The sequence below is a fragment of the Ahaetulla prasina genome, chromosome 1, assembly GCF_028640845.1.
Source record: "Ahaetulla prasina isolate Xishuangbanna chromosome 1, ASM2864084v1, whole genome shotgun sequence".
NCBI lineage: Eukaryota > Metazoa > Chordata > Lepidosauria > Squamata > Colubridae > Ahaetulla > Ahaetulla prasina.
The window spans coordinates 133,657,463-133,677,399 of NC_080539.1; the positions used below are offsets into that span (position 1 = coordinate 133,657,463).

General features: G+C 39.1%; 1 protein-coding gene across 2 annotated transcripts in view; it reads right to left on the minus strand.

Annotated features, from left to right (window-relative positions):
- KCNQ5 (potassium voltage-gated channel subfamily Q member 5) overlaps positions 1-19,937 on the minus strand; it is a 364,357-nt gene that overhangs the window by 40,158 nt on the left and 304,262 nt on the right. For both annotated transcript variants that reach the window (XM_058176378.1, XM_058176369.1), the window contains exons 6-8: positions 10,116-10,226; positions 5,517-5,612; positions 1,307-1,401 (exon numbers count right to left, since the gene is read on the minus strand). In XM_058176378.1, coding sequence (XP_058032361.1) covers positions 1,307-1,401; positions 5,517-5,612; positions 10,116-10,226 — 302 coding nt within the window. The remainder of the gene's footprint in view (positions 1-1,306; positions 1,402-5,516; positions 5,613-10,115; positions 10,227-19,937) is intronic.

Sequence of the window (19,937 nt, forward strand, 5' to 3'; positions counted from 1 at the left end):
TGAAGATCTAGTGGGGCCAGAGAAAATTGCCTGGAAATCATTCAAGGATGTCACTGAGAATTTTCTTGGCATTCATTCAGTTGGTTGACAAATTTCGTACAACGTACAAGATGATGAAGTGCAACATATCACTGAAGATTCATTTTTTGCATTCACACTTGGACTTCTTTCCTGAAAATCTGTTGAATTCTTGCAGCATGTTGGAAACATGAGATTAAATTCATTACAGTAATTAAAAGTTAATTTCATATCTCAAGATTCTAACATGATACAGTCATTCTAAAATTATATTTGTGTTCAATTTGAAGGACTCTATCATAAACACCAAAAGTTTTTTAGGAAGCAAAATTTTTGAAAAAAGGAAACTAAGATTGTGTATTGGTTGATTACACTCTATCACTAGTGAGAAGAGCACCTTGACTTGTTATCTAGCTAAGAACAGTATCTGAAGAAATACTAAAGATCTATCTGGGCTCCAATACATCATGGGAATGCAAAGTCACACATTTCTCTTTTACTGAAAATGATTGTTTCTCAAGAATCATATCAGTATGATTAACTAATGACTGAAATTGGTAAACACTCATTATGAGTTTCATCACTAGCACCCTCCTACATGTTTCTCATAGAAAAAGGAAATATCTAAAGGACAACACAGATAGTAAGGTGATATTTAAGCTTCTTTTTTAAAAAAAAACATATTGTACTGCAGTGGGAGTAGAAGTAAATTTTGTGTTGAACTAATCAACACAAGTTTTTTTTTGTCTAAATGCTACAAACCAAGGGTTGTGTTAGTGTAGATTAATATGATGCTTTGACCTTAATTGAGGAACATTGATTTGCACAGTGGCAAATTCAAGCTGTAAAGTGAAAAAAAAAACCTGTTTCCTCTTCCATTTATAAGCAGAATTAGTATGAGCAAGCAATGGAAGTCAGTATAAATAGTATACATCCAAAAATGCATATATCCCTAACTATGTGAAGTGAGATGAAATTGACCCAATTCAATACCTGCCTAGATGGTGTTAAAAGGATAGGTTTCAGCAAGGATTTGAGGACTGCAAAATTCTCTAATGTTTAATTATAAAATTTGTTAAGAAGCAAAATAAAATAGAAATTAGACTGATCTTATTTGGAAGATGTGTATGTGCCCCAGTTTGCTACCTGAGTTCCTCAGTGAAAGAAAATAAAAGAAAATGAGTGGGGAAAAGGGAAAGTAGAAAGACAAGACAAAAACCACAGACTGATTTGTATAATCTCAAAACCAGATATCAAGTACAACACCAGTTGCCATATTTTTACCTACTTTGTAGGGCTGCAGGTATGTAAGGCCTTCAAATGAGGCTTCCAGGTAGCAATGGAAACCGATTTCTCATCAGCTGCGTAACTACGCCATACACACTACGTGCAGATATATGATAAAACAAAAAGGCAAACAAAAATGGAGAAGCATATTAGTAAACTGATACAAGTATTGTTTTTGTAGCATTCATAGCACTGATACATGCCTGAGGGATGGAAGACTATATTCATAATATCTCCAGGTAGCTGTCAGGTTTGTTCGTCTTGAATCGGTAGAATAAAACCGCCAAGTAGCCTGATTTGAGGAAACAATAGAAAGTACAACAGATCTAACAATATATGAAATGAAGCACTATTAATAGGATGGAAAATTTGGATTTTGTTCAAACTGGATACAGTTGAATTAATTAATTTGGAAGGGCTGTTCTTGTACAATATAATGAAGATTTGAAATTTAAGGATTTAAATATAGAAGAAAACAATAAACAAGGATATCTTAGTTATGCATGCTAGTAACCTTGCGCAGCAAAATCTTTTAAGAAAGTCTTTTGCTGTAATTTTTTTCATGAGTGTAATTGACTTTTCTTTTTGTTTTTTACTATTCTTCACATTGGCAACAGTACATTCTAGTAATAAGCTGTATTCTCATCTGCATAAAATGAGTAACAATGAAAGATAAATTAGGGAGAATATTAGCACACACAGTTTCCTTTTTAAGGGATATGTTCAAAGGTTTTGAGGGATATGTTCAAAAGTTTTATGTCCACTTGTCAAATGCCCATGATATTTTGTTGCTGATTTTCTATCTTAGATATTTGTATCAAAGGTGCTTTTTCAAAAAGCAACTGAACTATTTATTTATTTTTTTCTTTTCCCTTGAGGAGGAGAAAGATGTTTTTCTTCTCATCTAAGAAGCTTCATTAGTACTGATGAAGCTTCTTGGATGACAAGTGAAATGTCTTTTCCTTCCTCAAGGGAAAAGTAAAAAAAAACATGGTCCAGTTGCCTTTTGAAAAAAAAAACATCTTTGAGATAACTGTGACCTGGATGACTGAAAATCTCCACAGACATCTTAGTTACCTATTTTACAGTACATTATTTAGATACTGCTTATGTGGACTGTAAGCAGTTTGCAATTACAAGATTAGAAATGCAGAAATTAATCACTTCAGGCCAAAACTCAGTATACTATGGTAACCCTTCCATAATAAGTCAACAAAAATCATGCCATCCATCAAATAGCCAATTAAAAATGGATCTTCACAGCTTTTACAAATACCAGCAAATGGGGCATGGAATAGTTTCTGCTTCATAACAGAACATTAGGCTAAGTTAGAAAGTTAATAACTGGGCTTTGAGCATTTGAAAATAAGGCAGTTGCAATATATCAGATTGATATAAATAATTAATCAAAGCCAAGGTCATAAAATCATTTCAAATGATCACAGTACAAAAGGATTATATTTTTAGACAGATTATCCTAACATTGATGGCTGTTATTTTCACAAGGAACTTGCCTGTTAATGCTTTTTAACCATTATGCAATGCTATATCCTTGGAATATAAGTGCACAAAATGATCCAATAGTATAAATTTCCCATTAATACCTCTAAAACAAAAAGTTATTATTCCCAACTGTTCAGATCCTTCCTGTTGCATGATAAAAGAAGCTATTTACACCAAATGCAAAAAATAAAAACTGCTTTCATCATGGATACCTAACACAGTTATAAGAGAAAAGCAAGATTCAAGCAATAGTCCGTTCTCTTGAAGGACTCTTCCGTACAGTCGGCAAATCCTCAATCCTATGTTCATTTATTTGGGAATAAATCCTCCTGAACTCCCCTAAACCTATGTGTGAGTGGATGCATGCAAGTGTACATTTTTTTTACAGTGGGCTTTGGGATAGAGAGCCTTACTAAACAGCCTTCCTAAACTTGAATCCATGCAGATGGTTTGTACTCAGTTCTCTTCATCTCTGACCATTTGCCAGGCTGGCTGAGGATGAAAGGAATTCTAATCCAAATAACTCAAGGGACCCAAGAGAGGGAAGGCTGCTGTAAAGAAAGAGAGAATGTGTGTCATAACCTCTTTCAGTTCACCTGGCATGAATCTTAAGATGTATTTATACTCAAGGCTCACTCTGGATCAAGTGATTCAGGGGCTTTCACCTCCTGCTCGGTCTGGCCTTCTCACATTCAAGCAATATATACCATCTAGGTATATTTAATCACTAGGCTGAGGTATATTAGGTAGATTAAATAGGTATATTTAATCACTTTAAAACTACTGTGTCCATCTAGTAACTTTATATACCTTACTAGCTGGTATAGATAGACAAAGGCGCCTTATCCTCTTTTTCCCTTCAATATGAACAGAGATCTGGGAATACCAAAGTATATTTTAACATAACTGCTAACACTAGGGTAATACTATCTATTTTTTCCATGCTGTTATTCTTTATAGTCTTTATAGTGAAAAGCAGGGGTGTCAAACTCGATTTCATTGAGGGATGCATCACGGTTGTGTTTGACCTTGGGGGATGGGTGGGCATGGCCAGGGTGGGCGTGGCCAGCTTGATGTCACTCATGTCGAGGCGCCTGTGGTGGCCTGAGTGCTCTGCCAGTGAAAACAGAGCTCTGGAGGCTGTGACAGCCTCCTGCAACCCTCTGCTGGCAGGGGCACTGCAGGCCAGTCCTTTGCTGTTTCCAGAGTGGCCCTGCGGGCCAGACCTAAGCACCCCGCAGGCTGGATTCAGCCTGTGGGCCTTGAGTTTGACACCCCTGCTTTTCACTATAAAGACTATAAAGTCTTTATAGTGAAGCATGCAGCATATCCTAGAACTGTACTGGGAGAGCCCAGACCTAGTTCATAGAATAATGAAAATTCTGTTTTCAATAGCATCCTGTTTGTGTAGCACTCTGTTTGCAAGTAGGAAGACAGTGGCTGCACAGCCATTTCCTCTAAGAGAAGCATAAACAACAGCCCAGCAAAAAACTGAATAATCTCTCTGCAGAGACATTTGGCATTTCTGTTTCATAGCCATAATCCACATAATTTGGAAGCCAAAATCCGTTAGAAGAGATTTGGTTCAGCTTCCAAATGATAATGAGGCTTACTCATACAGGAAGAACAATGACAAGAACCAAAGAATGTGAGAATAAGTCTGTGCCCCTATATATCTATCATACATTACGTAAACTATCTCCCTTCAAAGGAGTATAATCATTTTAATTATAGGATGCTGGGTATGAAGAAAGCAAAGGAATTCATTCAAAACAAAAAGAGAGAATTACTGTACTAATAACAGTATAATTAAAACATCCAGACATTTAAATGTATTTTGATTCCTTCTACAATGACAATATTACTATAATGTGTTCAACACCTTAAACAAAAAAATTCATTATGTACATTCATGCAAGCTATGCAATAAATTCTTTGGACAAAGGACTCTTCATTAAAACTTCATTTTCCCTGGCATATTGTCAGAATTCCACTCTTTATGAATTAATTGAATATATATAAATGTAGGATATTATACATTAATCTATCATTATTTATCAAATATTATATTCCTTTTATTGTAATACTAGTTATTGAATCCCCTTTCTTTTGAAAAGGTTACTTGCTGAAAATACAAAGTGAAATCCAAACTCCAAACAAACAATGAATGAAAAGAGCAACTGTGATGATTCTAAAGGGAAGTATCAGAGTTTGATTAAGAGCTATTTGATTTAGTATATTGTGTGAACCCAGATAATGTAATTTGTAAACCATATTTTATGGCTTAACATGTTCTACACACTTAGCTACTTGTGGTTCGTAAATCACAATTTAAGGCTTACCTAGTTGAGAGTCATCCAATAAACCATTCTAACTAGATATCCAGTTTGAGATATTTGTGGGTTGTATAAAATAAATCAATTATGGTTTAGCAAATGGTTTTGGTATGATACATGGATTTAGTTTATATGTGAAGTAGCCCAGCTGCTTGATCACACATTTGTGCACATGATTTTCATTCCAATTGGGATTATGGATGTAGAAACCTGGTTTTTTACTTCCTCAACTGAATTAGAACGAAGAAGAATGAACGAACAGAAGAATGAATGATCATTCCTAAATATATGTATTTCTTTGAAACTGGCACAACTGAGCTTGTAATATTCATTATCAAAAATTTTTGAAAATTTGCTTTATTTGCTACTTACTTGAATTAAACTGGCAGCAGGATTCCTTCTTTTTTCAAAATGTTTCTGACGATGCTGTTCCTGTACTTTTAATGCAAATCCTGACCCTAGAATGCCCTTTAATACAATACAAAAGTTCATAATCAGAAAAATAATTATGGTAACAACATACAATCTCAAAAAATGAAAATAAGTATTATACAAATGACCTGTATATCATAGCATGGTTTGTTTCAATATTTAAAATGACATTATTGGACCAATGTGGAGAACATCAGGTGCATTTCATAATCATATGGGACAGGATTCTGCCAAATTCCTACCAACAAGGAAACAGGCACAATTTAAAGAACTGTAAGAGTGGGTAACATGGAAAGCTCTGAATTCTTCCTTTGCCCCTTATCCTTACTGTTGTTGTTATTACTGTTACTGTAACCATGTTTTTTCCAGTCAATTTTCTCTTGCTGTAAGTTTATTTCCAATGCTGCTACTTTATTATTAGGAAAGAATTGAGAAAATCAGCACTGGGGGAACTAATAGGCAAACTTAGTCTTTTTATCTAATCTTTTTTGATTAGGGAATTTTATTGTCACTTCATTGCCCTTGTCCTGTTTTCCACATCATCCTGGAAAGGACCCCAATCCTCTGTCCAAAATAGTGGGGGAACGTTGTAAATAGTTTAGGAAGAATGTAAAGTCACGTCTCTTTGTGTCCCACTGATGGAAGCCTTTGCTTAAGTTGCATTAGCTATACCATGAGCTGTAGTAGCACAGCGGTTAGAATGCAGTATTGCAGGCTAATTCTGCCAACTGCCAGCAGTTTGACCTGGACCAGCTAAGGTTGACTCAGCCTTCCATCCTTCCGAGGTTGGTTAAATGGGGACCTAGATTGTTGGGGGCAATATGCTGACTATGTAAATTACTTAGAGAGGGCTGTAAAGCACTGTGAACAGGTATATAAGTCTAAATGCTATTGCTGTTATCAGCAATCTGTTTCTGAGAACAATTGGCCATCATACTCTACTTTTCTAGTGACTCTTCTTTAAGTACGCAACTACATAGAACATTGTCAGTTTAAGTTTTCATACTGCAGCAACTACTTTTCTAATGTAAAAGGAATGACAGAGCATGAGACAATCAGTTTGGTCTAGTGATTAAAGCACCATGAGTTCAAGTCCCACCTTAGCCATGAAAGCCGGCTGGCTGACCTTGGTCCAGTCACTCTATCTCAGCCCACCCCACCTCACCCCACAGGTTGTTGTTATGGGGAAAATAAGAGGAGGAAGGTGTTGGGTATGTTCATCACCTTGAGTTATTTGTATATAATAACTTGTTGTCATGACCTTTAACTGAGTGCATCATAGGACAACTTTCAAAAAAGATATCTCAAAAATGTATCCAAAATCTGAGAGCCATGAGTCCTGAGAAAATGAAATTTGGGAAAGTTATGGCTGCTTCAGTGCTACTGGTTACTGTGCTTCAGTGCTACTGGCTACATGACTGTGATATTCATTTTCGTTCAATGATCGTATCCCATCCAGTCTTGCAATCCCTTGCTCCCTCCCCTACCCAGCAGCAGTCAGTGAACTGCCTCCTGGGAAGGGAAGGGAAGGGAAGGGAAAGCAGGAAGGAAAGATAGATAGAGAAAAAGGAATGGAAGGAGGGATGAGAGGGAGGCATAGGGAAAAGGAACCCCAGTATACCTTTCCTGAATCATACCACCTCCTGCATAAACCAATTTTTGCTACCCCTCCCTGCACACCTTCCCTGAACTGCACAGTACCTTTTGCACACCCCTATGAATTTTCCATAACCCAAGCTATAATAATAATAATAATAATAATAATAATAATAATAATAATAATAATAATAATTATTATTATTATTATTATTATTATTATTGTGTGTGTGTGTGTGTGTGTGTGTGTGTGTGTATTATTATTATTATTTAATTTTTATACCGCCCTTCTCCTGAAGGACTCAGGGCGGTGAACAGGCAGATAAAATAATACAATATATTACAATAAAAACACTATTTAAAAAACTTATTCAATATGGCCTAAATTTAAAATACAATACAAAATATAAAATAAACCCCAATAAAATCCATGTTTAAAACCCTATTTAAGCCAGTCTTGCTCGGAAGAATAGATATGTCTTCAGCTCGCGGCTGGCCCTTCACACAATGTCCCTGACCTGCATGACATTTCTCACATACTCCCAAGCACTAGAGGCAACTTTTATTTATTTTATTTATTTTATTTATTTATTTGATTTTTATACCGCCCTTCTCCCGAAGGACTCAGGGCAGTGTACAGGCAAAAATAAAAACAGGTAATACAATATACAATTTAAAATACGAATTAAAAAACTTATTTTATAATTAGCCTAAAAAGTTAAAATATGTAATAAACTAAAACCCCATTTAAAACTATTAATAGAAAATTTAAATTGATAAAATTCAAGCCAGCCCCGCGCGAATGAAAAGATACGTCTTCAGTTCGCGACGGAAGGTCCGAAGGTCAGGTATTTGGCGTAAACCCGGGGGAAGCTTGTTCCAGAGTGTGGGAGCCCCCACAGAGAAGGACCTTCCCCTGGGGGCCGGCAGCCGACATTGCTTGGCAGACGGCACCCGGAGAAGTCCCTCTCTGTGAAAGCGTACGGGTCGGTGGGAGGCATGTGGTAACAGCAGGCGGTCCCGTAAGTACCCAGGCCCTACCTGCACCCCCAATGTGTTCTCCTTGAGCTGTACAGCACTTCTCACATAGCCCACACATCCTTGATCAATGCTGCGTCCTGCACATTGTACCTGACTCATATGGCATATTTTGCATACACTCCTGGAAGGAAGGAAGGAAGGAAGGAAGGAAGGAAGGAAGGAAGGAAGGAAGGAAGGAAGGAAGGAAGGAAGGAAGGAAGGAAGGATGGAAGGAAGGAAGGAAGGAAGGAAGGAAGGAAGGAAGGAAGGAAGGAAGTTTCCTGCCAGCTTCCCAAAGGAAACTCAGTGGGAAAGCTGGTAGGAGATTAGAAGTCGCTCCTAAAGGTTTTTTGCCCATTTGTGATCATTCTGTTATTCTGTTTAGGTAAGTAAATATTTTTGAAATGATGACCCAACAGGGCACAGGTTTCTAGTCCTCAATAAAAAAGAATTCTGCTTAATAGAAGCCTGAATCTGTTTTGCTATGTATAAATTATATGCTTAGTTATTTTATTAATTCTACCAGTTATGTAGTTTTATCATTTCATATTACAACTAAAAAAAATAGTAGTATATTTGTCATTAACCTTAAATGAAACTATGGTTAATTTGGTATTTGAACCAGGGATGTTCGTTATGTTTATATCAACTTAATAAAAGTGCAGCATCTCGCATGCAGGTAAAATGAAAATGTTTAGTGTACTGTGGAATATTATTTGCATTATGTTTAGAAGTAGATTATTATTAATGGAAAATATCAAAGATACATGCTTGGCTGTGCAGAGACCCCAATTTGAAGGACTCACTATAATTCAGTGCACATGAATGTGCATGAAGCTTCTATTAGGAACATCGCACCAGTGTACCATAGCTCTCCACTGGAAAAAAACAACACATTTGTCTTAAAGTATTCTCCTCTGGCATCTTAAGTGTGCCCGTGTGTGCTTTGAATCAGATTTTGCTCTTCAAATCCAGATCACTGGAGAGCTCTAGAGTATATGTATTAGGTTGCATTTATGGCGTATTTTACTCCCATCTAGTGCTGTTTGAAATTGCTAAAAACTTTCAAGAAGGTGTCGATATCTGTTTATGAGGAAGCTTAACTTTTAGCTGTGAAAAGTCACTGGAATTTTAGCAGCCAAACAATAAATTTTCTTGAACAGCATTAGTTAGCAGCTGGGTCAGAAACAGCATCTACTCCTAGACAAGTTTCAGTGGAGTCCTCTGAGCTTGGTTTTTGCTTGCAGAGGTTTCAATACCTGACTAGGTAAGGTCTTCAGTGCTAGAAGGAGTGAAGTTTTCCCCCTGTTGATATATAGTAGCATATGCTGCCATTGCTGGCGGGGATGTGATTGTTTGTTTGTCTGGTGTTATATTTTCTATTAGGAAATGCTTTACTTTACTAATTAATATTTAATAGGGCTTCTGCACTTCTTCATTACTAACCTGACCGAAGTAAATTAAAAATAATCTGACCAAAAATTCCTGATATGTTCCTTAGCTTTCAAGCAGATAAGATTTTTCAATATCCTTCCCCTGCCATGCCTACCAAGCCACGCCCACCAAGCCATGCCACACCCACCAAGCCACACCCACAGAACCGGTAGTAAAAAAATTTGAAACCCACCACTGATGTATTGGATAAAACATAGTGGAGATGGACTTAACCACATTTTAGGAAGCTCCATGCAAACATTTGGATGCAATGTTACCAAATAAAAAACTTTGGATGTCCCATAAATATATTATTGGGGATAGGTAAGCTCTTAAAGCACCTTAACATTTAAGAAGTAATCTATGCAATGGCAAAAGTTAACATGGGTTTACAAATGCATTGATATAAGCGACTCACACTGTTTCTCATGTATCCAGCACAGAGTATAATGTCCTTCAAATTTAAAACAGAGTTGTAAAAATACTCACAGCAGGTAACGCAAAGAAAGAAATGCCAAGCAGTGCAAACCCTGCAGAAAGCAGCCTTCCTAGCCAAGTAAGAGGCGTTTTATCTCCATAACCAATTGTTGTTAATGTGATCTGAAAATAAAGGAATAAAAACCAGGGTGAAAAAAAAATGCAGACAGTACAGATATCAAGAATTTTAACATTAGCTCTCCAAAGTGTATAGAGACAGTATAGAAACAGTGGGATTTCCCTCTGGGTGATCACCCTTGATTCAATGACATTTAGTCAGTATGATCAGCTCTGCTTCTCAAGCTGCTTTGAATATTTTCAAAATACATTTTCTTCAGTCAAGGTGAATATAAGCCTGACTAGGAGCTGGCAGTATTGAAGGGGGGGAAATGACTAGGCGCAAAGATTATTACAGCTCTTATCCAGCCGAGATATTCCTACATAAAAATGCCTCACACTCATCCATTATTTCACCAAAACGATTTGGAAACCAGCATTTACAGAGATGTTGATGTAGCCTGCTTGTTGGCTATTGTTTGTGTTCCTAAGCCTTGCCCATATGGGTTGGCCTGCACAAAACAACATGCTGAACATTCTCTGCTTGAGCTTCTCAGTGGGAGCCCAGCTTTTCAGGAGACACACTGAATTCTGTCAGGCTTTCAGGCTGACAACATGATGAGGATGAAGAACTTCAACTACAGCTGAAGTTCTTACTTCTTTATTTTTTTTCTTTATGCATTTAATGTGTTTTGTCCTGCTGCAATACTAAAAAGAAACCTCTCAGAAGCTAACAAAAAATCAATAACACCAGTAATAAAACGTAACTGCACATAATCATAAACTAGATCTGACACCAACATCAAAACTTCCTATGGAAAAGCCCAGTTTTCAACTGTTTCTGGAAGGCAGAAAGAAACTGTTTCTTGAAGTTGGAGCTGACTGAATCTCCAGCAAGAGGCTCTTCCAGAGAGATGGGCCCCATCACATATAAACAAGGAATTTTGTAAACTTTATTCTTTATTCACATAGTGTTAGTGTTCTGAATGAATGAGAAAATGTAGCAAGCAAGCAAGCAACTAATCAGCAAATTAACGAGTATAAGTAATCCTCAATTTATGACCACAATTGAGCCCAAAATTTCTGCTGTTAAGTGAGCCATTTGTTAAGTGAGTTTTGCCCCATTTTATGACCTTTCTTGCCTCAGTTGTTAAATGAATCACTGAAGTTGATGTTAGTAACCCAGTGGTGGAGTGAATCTGGCTTCCCCATTGACTTTGCTTGTCAGAAGGTTGCAAAAGAAGATCACATGACCCCAGGACGCTGCAACGGTCATAAGTATGAACCAGTTGCTAAGCATCTGAATTTTGATCATATGATCCTGGGGATGTTGCAAGGTTGTAACTGTGAAAAATGGTCATAAGTCACTTTTTTTCAGTGCTATTATAACTTTGAACGGTCAGTACATGGACTGTTGTAAATCAAGGACTACCTGTAGTTTCATTGCAATCTTAAACTACAGTAAGGTAACTTTTTGGTTCTTAGTTAGGACTTTTTCCCCTAAAATCTAAGCTTTTTCTAAGAACATGAATAACATGCACTGGCTATAGCTACCAGTATATGATACCAAGTATTGATGACCACTCTTTCTTTTAGTTTCACTTGGACAAAGCCATGAAATTGCTATTACTTTAATCCTCAAGGAGGAATTTGGCACCTTACTTGAAAAAAATTTATCAGTGTCACTTACAAGCATAGCAAGGCCTATCTGTAAATTTATGTTGGGTACTATACCTGCAGGCACATCTTACAATGAGAACTGTAAAGAACATTTCTTTGGAGAGAAATAATACTGTAATGACATATAACTTTTTCACTGTGGGAAATGCAGTATTTGCAAACTCTTTGGGCTAAAATAGGCTTTCATACCAGAGTCTCCATAAGTACCATTACAGATGTCAAGGATTGTTCCTTCCATGTCTGATTCAAACATCAGAATACAGGCATTATGGATTTGAGCATCAGAATAGCTGTTCTATATGCAAAAATAGGGCCGCGGTGTGGCTCAGGCTGTAAGAAGCCTGTTATTAAACACAGCTGCTTGCAATTACTGCAGGCTCGAGTCCCACCAGGCCCAAGGTTGACTCAGCCTTCCATCCTTTATAAGGTAGGTAAAATGAGGACCCAGATTGTTGGGGGGGGGGGCAATAAGACTTTGTATATAAATATACAAATAGGATGAGACTATTGCCTTACACAATATAAGCCGCCCTGAGTCTTCGGAGAAGGGCGGGATATAGAATAGAATAGAATAGAATAGAATAGAATTTTATTGGCCAAGTGTGATTGGACACACAAGGAATTTGTCTTGGTGCATATGCTCTCAGTGTACATAAAAGAAAAGATACGTTCATCAAGGTACATATAAATGTAAATTTGAAAAAAATGCATTCCTAGTGCCATTTATGAGGTTAAAAAAGGCTCAATCTCTTGTCTGAAATGTTGTTTTTAAAGTGCTAGGAATTTATCTCAAATTAGTTTAATAAAGATACATTCTATTTCCAAAATGAATGCAGAGCCAATTAAGAGCTGAAGTATTAACAAAGAACTATCAAAATCCTTATTTTCTTTTAGGCCTAATCATTCCGCAGAATTACTCTTTCAGTAAAGCTGCATTAGCTTGTTTGATCAGGAATGAACTTGAATGATCTGGCATTCATCTGATCACTGCCAGGCATCAGAGAGTAGGGCGATATTTCCGAAATCTAGCCGAGGAAAAATAAAGAAGCTTATAAAAAGGATAACGCCAACTGCCACCTACTTTTAATGACAATAAGGATTAAAGTAGCAACAGCAGAGTCCTTCCTATTAGAGGCATTGTAGATTTTTGTATAAATGAGAACCAAAAGATTAAAAAAGGAAGAATATGCAATACACTTTTCTTGAAGAACAAAATCCACTCTGTTCTTTTTCACAGTCAACAGGTTCTGAAGCTCTGACAAAAAATATCGCAGCATTAAATGTATCCGAGATCTCTTGCTCCATTTGAACCATGTTTCTAACACTTAAGGAGTTCTTAAACAACAGAGCTGAACATAATTTTTCTTTTACACTGTGATGTACTCAATGTGCTCAAAAGCAATTTAGGTTTCAAATTCCAAATCTGGATTCAAAGTTATTTTGTGGAGGCAGGAAGCTAGAGTTCACTCATATTTCTCCAAATAGCAGCATCCATACTGAAGGAGAAATATACAGTAAACAATAAATATTATTATTTCTTGATCTAGATCTGTGATGGCGAACCTATGGCACGCGTGCCACAGGTGGCACGCGGAGCCCTCTCTGCGGGCACGCGAGCCATCAGCCAGCTCAGCTCCACTGCGCATGTGTGCAGGCTTCCTGCCTGCCAGCTAATTTTCGGGTCTGCCCTGCATGCGCGAGGGACCTACCTTTCTCCTCACTTTCTGCTGCCTGTGCCTTCCCAGATCTCCGGAGATTCCCCTCCCAGTGCTGTTTTTGGAGGCAAGGCTTTTTTTCCCCTCCCGCCATTTTGGGAGGCTTTCCCGCTCCCTCCCAGCCGTTTTGGGAGGCTTTTCCCCCCCCTCCCAGCTGTTTTGGGAGGTGAGGCTTTTCTCCCCCCCCCAGCGCTGTTTTGGGATGTGAGGCCAAAAGGAGGGGGGGTTGCGCGCACATGCGCGGTGTGTGTGTGTGTGTGTGTGTGTGTGTGTGTGTGTGTGTGTGTGTGTCGCGCACGCACCCTTCTGGCACCCAAGGAAAAAAAGGTTAGCCATCTCTGATCTAGATTTTAAAACAGTCTAATTTCTTTCCATGATATAACTATATTTCATCCGATGTGTAACAATGAATATAAATCTGGACTGACGACAAATTTGGATGCTGTCATTTTTAGTAGCTGTGGACAAACATAGAACATGAGGTCTGTCTCTCACACTACACCAGCCTAAATAACTGCCTTGGGTGATGAACCACGATGGCTAACAAAATCAGGTCAATCCCCTAGCTGCTGCCTCTTGGCTTGATGTTCAGAGGAGTCACATTATTATGTTTAAACATTCCAGGATTTCCAGTGAGGATTCATGGAGAACTAGATGACCTTGAAAAAGTGGGAATGAAGTCTTTGACAAAAAGAAAGATTGAGAGATAACAGCTTCTTGTGAGTAAACTGAAGAAATGGAGATTTTTGTAGTTTACTTGTGAATCAAGTGGATGGGAGTTGAAGGATTTCAAACAAGCTCACAGCCCTAATGCAGCCTATATGGACATCTTTTCTTAATCATTTTAAATACAAGTTAAAGGACCTAAAAATATTTTTTTTTTGAATAAACAAGAAAAAAGCAATTAGCATGTGATTTTTGGCAAATTACAAATGGTCCAGATAGATTTGAAATGAGATTTTGAAATTAATTATAAGAATCCTTCCTGTGGGAAGATGCTGTTCTTTTAAATTCTTAAAAATAAATGATAAAATAGGGCTTTAAAGGTTGGACGTTACAGGAAAACATGGAGGAACTGAAGATTACAATTAAAGAAGAAGAAAATTTAAATCTGTCTTATAAGTGCAGAATTAGCAGGATACTTTAACATTGGATGTACTGAAGGATGTGTGTAAACAATGGATGTGGAGAGACCTGGCCTAGAGAATCACCAAGAGTCAGATTTGACTGAATGGATAGCATCAAAGTCATGACTGCTTTATTATTATGTAATTAAGTATTACTATATAATTACAGCAATCAAACCCTCAAAAATGAATAAAATGTGATATAAGTATAATTTTTAAGATTATAACGTGGCTATTATGGTTAGTGACATCTGTGAACTATCAGTTCAATTATAAAATAGGACATTCCAGTATGTAGAACTACCATCCCTTAGTGCAGGGGTCTCCAACCTTGGTCCCTTTAAGACTTGTGGACTTCAACTCACAGAGTCCCTCAGCAAAGCTGGCTGAGGGACTCTGGGAGTTGAAGTCCACAAGTCTTAAAGGGACCAAGGTTGGAGACTCCTGCCTTAGTGGTTCAGAGAAGCAGCAGAGTCACCTTTATAAATGCATCACCGCAGGGCGTAAAGTGTAGGTGGAACACATTCAAGGCATTGGTAGCGAATTATTAAGTAGGATATTATACAAGCGTTATCTGAAATAGGAAGCACTCTTAACGAATGATGCAGTCATTTGGCAATGCACATCCTCGAGGGATGTGCCCATCTGTTGGGATGCATCTTTTAATAAGCATTCCAAATGAAAAGAAAACACATTCCAAATGAATGAAAAAATAAACTCTTTACTAAATCTGATTTACTTATTCATTTAATTTATATAGCAGCTCATTTGCCAAGTACTTTTAGAACCCTAAATGTATCTAAGAAACTACCTTTCCCTTTATAAACCAATCTGGCTCTTAAAATCCATTTCTGGCATGAAGGAAAAGGCTCCTAGGATATGGAACGCTTTCCTTTAGGAGTTGTGCTTGGTCCCCATTCTCTCAAGCATTTTGAAATCTGTAAAGACACATCCCTTTATTTCATTTTGTAAATTGTTAGCTGAATTTAGTATTAATTTTAGCATATGTTTTTAGTATTTTATATTTTGTTTTTTGATGCTTATTTTTTTTTAATTTTTTTGAAAATCATATTGAATTCTCAGTAGAACCGAAAAACAGAGCATTAACTGAATAAGAGTACCGCAAAATGATGGAATAAAACGTTAAAGCCATCCTCAGGCTCCTAATATGTATTGGCTATTTGTTAAATCAAAATCCAATCCTCAGGGCAAACTATAAAGGGCCGTGGTGGCTCAGGCTGTACAATAGCCTGTTATTAAAACACAGCAGCCTGCAATTACTGCAGGCTCGAGTCCCACCAGGCCCAAGGTTGACTCAGCCTTCCATCCTTTATAAGGTAGGTAAAATGAGGACCCAGATTGTTGGGGGGGCAATAAGTTGACTTTGTAAATATACAAATAGAATGAGACTATTGCCTTACACACTGTAAGCCGCCCTGAGTCTTCGGAGAAGGGTGGGATATAAATATAAATAAATAAATAAAAATTTGATTAAAGATCAATCTTTAAGGGAGGAGTTGTACAAAGGTGAATAGGCCACGATTGATAGTTTGATTAACTGACAGTATTCAGTTATGGCTGGTACCACCTTGTAACTGAGATTCTGTTCTCCTACTGATTGCCATCATATATAGTTATAGTATGAGGCTCTCCACACACAAAAATGGAAATAGTTAGGTCAAGTCTTTTTTGAGGGCAACAGGGAAAGAGGCTTTACACAGGATTAAAGCAAGGTAAAGTATGTCAAATTAAGGTACCGTATATACTCGAGTATAAGCCGAGTTTTTCAGCACGTTTTTTGTGCTGAAAAGCGCCCCCTCGGCTTATACTCGAGTCTACGTCTCGATGTACTTCGGGAACCCCGCACAGGAGACGCCAAAGAGGCGGCGAGATCGTCCGGCGGGATTTGCCCAAGGCTGAGCAGTTCGCCGCGCGGACCCGAGCCAAGCCGGTCCCAGTCCAGCCCCTTCCTCTTGCAGCGAGTCCTTTCTACCGCAGGCAGCTAGCTCTCGTTAGTGCGCGCGCACGCGTACTTATTCCTATGTGGACACACACGCGCACACCCCCTCACGCACAATTACCCACGCCTCCTTTTCACAGAACCAAAAATAGCCTCGCGTGCTTATTGCGCCCCCAGCCACCCACTCCCTACTCCATTCTCTTTCTCTTCCGAGCCTGCCAAGAGCATCTTGCGAGCGGGCAGGAAAGGCCTTTTTGTGTGTGTGCGTGTGTGTGCGCCTGTGTGCCCTAGTCCCTTCCTTCTCTTGGTAGCTGGAAGAGAGAGAGAGAGAGAAAGGAGGGGCCGTTCCTCCCCTTCTTTCATTCTTTCATTCTCTCTCTCTCTCTTTCTTTCTTTCGCCTGGCCGAACTGCTTTTGACGGCGCTGCGCGGGGGCGCTTGGCCGTCTTTGGAGAGGGAGAAAGCCGGGTGAGGCGGCTACAAGCCAGTCCCGGGAAAGTGGGATGGTTCCCGTTCGCCTGGCCTCCGTCCTCCGATCTCCTGCGCTGGGAGCGGCGGCGGCGAGCAACCGGGCACCGCCGACTTTGGCCCTTTAGCAAGGAGGAAGGTGGGAGGGAAGCGGAGCTGCTGGCTGTGGCGCTCCGCTCGTAGCCGCCGCCGCCGCCTGGAACAGGGAGGAGGTGACCTTCACGCGCGGAGAGGGTGGGGGATGGGGGGGTTGTGGGGCGTGCAAGAGGTGCGAGCGTGGAGGAAGAGGAGGCGGCGGCCCGCGGGACAGCGCGGCTTCTAAGACCAGCCCACGCTCCGAAGAGGGAAAGGGAGCGAGTGGGTGGGTGGCTGGGACGAGACCCCCACCACAAACACACACACACACGCCCCGTGAGACGTCTTGCTTGCATGTCACACACACGCACCGCTCGCTGGGAAAAAAAAAGGATGGATGGATGGATGGAAGTAAGGAAGGAAGGATGGATTGATGGATGGAGGCGACCGCTTTGAAGCGCAACCCTTCTCCCGCAACTAAGGGGGGGGGTCAATGTTTTCCCCAATCCTAGGGTGTGGGGAAACAGTCATTCTTTCTTCCCCCCTAGTCTCTCCCGAGATCGCACTGCAGCGCCCATCATCCCCAGCCGGCAATCTGAGCTCGTGCCATCGCTGTGGTGCTTGAACTTCCCCTCCTTGTTTCTAACCCAGCCTAGGATGGCCGGGCGTGGAGGTGTGGTGGTGGTAAACGGCCAGGAGAAAGCTTTCGCTCTTTTCGAGAGGTCCTCTTGGAAGGCTGCCTTGGAAAGGGAAAGTGGGGAGGGGGCAGAGATTTCTCCCTCAAAGGTCCCCTTGGAAGGCTGGGTTGGAAAGGGAAAGTGGGGAGGGGGCAGAGATTTCTTCCTCGGGTCCTTCTAGAGTCCTTGAGAAACTGATATCATACAAGGTTAATAAATTATACTCCTCCTCCTCATTGATGAGTTTTTCATCCTGAAATTGATTGAAACATTGTACCATCATATGCTGCCATAGTATAGTGTTAACAACATCTGTAAAGATGATATATGAGCATGACACTAAGTTTTTTCTATATTTCCCCCTTTATTGAAAAACTTCCATCATGCTTCTTTCTGAAAACAAAGGTCATTATAATATACCTCATTATATATTTGTTTTTTGTGGTAATATTAGGTACCTCGGCTTATATTCGGGTCGGCTTATACTCGAGTATATACGGTAAATGTTCCTAAGCAAGAATACAGGTGTGTGTGTGTGTGTGTGTGTGTGTGTGTGTGTGTGTGTGTGGTGTGTTTCTCTTTAAATCTTATTGTGGACTGATTAATTGGGAATATTCAACACATTAAATTTTAAGCCAGATTTAGAAAAAAAAAGTGCTATACCCAAACAAATTAATGATCATGTCTTAACCTGATGACTTGTTTCTCAAAATATGCTACAATAATGCTGGGTCACACAAAGTGTTCTACCAAAACCTACAGAACTTCATTTTAGCCTGATCTAATGTGCCCAGCTACTATAGTTAGGGTTAGTGTCTGAAAGACTGCAACTTCAACACAAACAATTGAGTGTTGCAGGACTTCAGAGTCAAATGTCATGATAGCTGCAAATTCACACTCTTGCTATGATAAAAATAACGGCTCAGAGTCTAGTCTTTCATCATCATGGTTTAAGAGTTAACTCTAATGGCTTAACATTTTTATTTTTCTACGTAAAACTTTCAAAATCTTTTTCCAGTGCTACTGTTTGTCTGTTTCTATAATGCCTAAGGGAAAGAGGCTTTACACAGGAAGTCCTCACTTAACAATCATTTGTTCAGTTCAAATTTATGATGGCATTGAACAAGGAGACTTATGACTGGTCCTCACGGTTGTGGCTGTAACAGCACCCCAGTAGTCCCAATATTATCATGATTTGGACATCTGGCAATCAGCTCATGATTATGATGGACACAGTGTCCTACAGTCATGTGTTTACCATTTGAAACCTTTACTGCCAGCTTCCAACTAGCAAAGTCAATGGAGAAACCAGCAGGAAGTCAAAAATGGCTACCATATGATGTTGCACTTAGAGGTCCCATGGAATTCGCTTAACAATGGCAACTGGAAATGCTGTAACTGTTGTTGTAGGTCGGCAGAGTAATGTGCTATTGCCCTGTAAGACCATGTCATTTAGCAACAGAGTTTCTGGCCTCAATTACTATGATTAAGCAAAGACTACCTATATTTATTTTGAAACATAAGCCACACAATTTCTTATGTCAGTTTCAGCTATAATCTTATATAACAATTGAAAGAATCATATTCAGGGCAATCACTTATTGTGTCTCTTATCCACAACTGCGTGATTTCAGCTCTGTGTCCTAGGAACGTGGTAGTGTTCGCTGAGGTACCTCCAGCTGAATGTCCCCTCATTTTTTTGCTTGCTTTTCTTTTTTGATTATATATTTTTTAAAAATATTTTTTCCTGACTCTATAAAAAAAAAACATTTTACTAATGGAAAAAAAAATGTAAACATTTGGTTAAGAAGACAGAAGCTACGTGTCTGGTAGAGAAGAACAGGGTAGTTTGAATGAGAAGCTATAGGTGGAAGAAAAGTACGGGAGGCATATGTGTATGAATAAGTAGAAAAGAGAGAAAAATGGATATACATGAGGTTCTCTTAACAAATATAGAGAATATATTTTTGTTTACGTCTATGTTTAGGAGAAAGGATATGAGCACATCAGTTTGAGCATGAATCCCAGAGGAAGAAGTATTGAAGGATACGTGGATGATGGGGGGGGGGGGGAGAG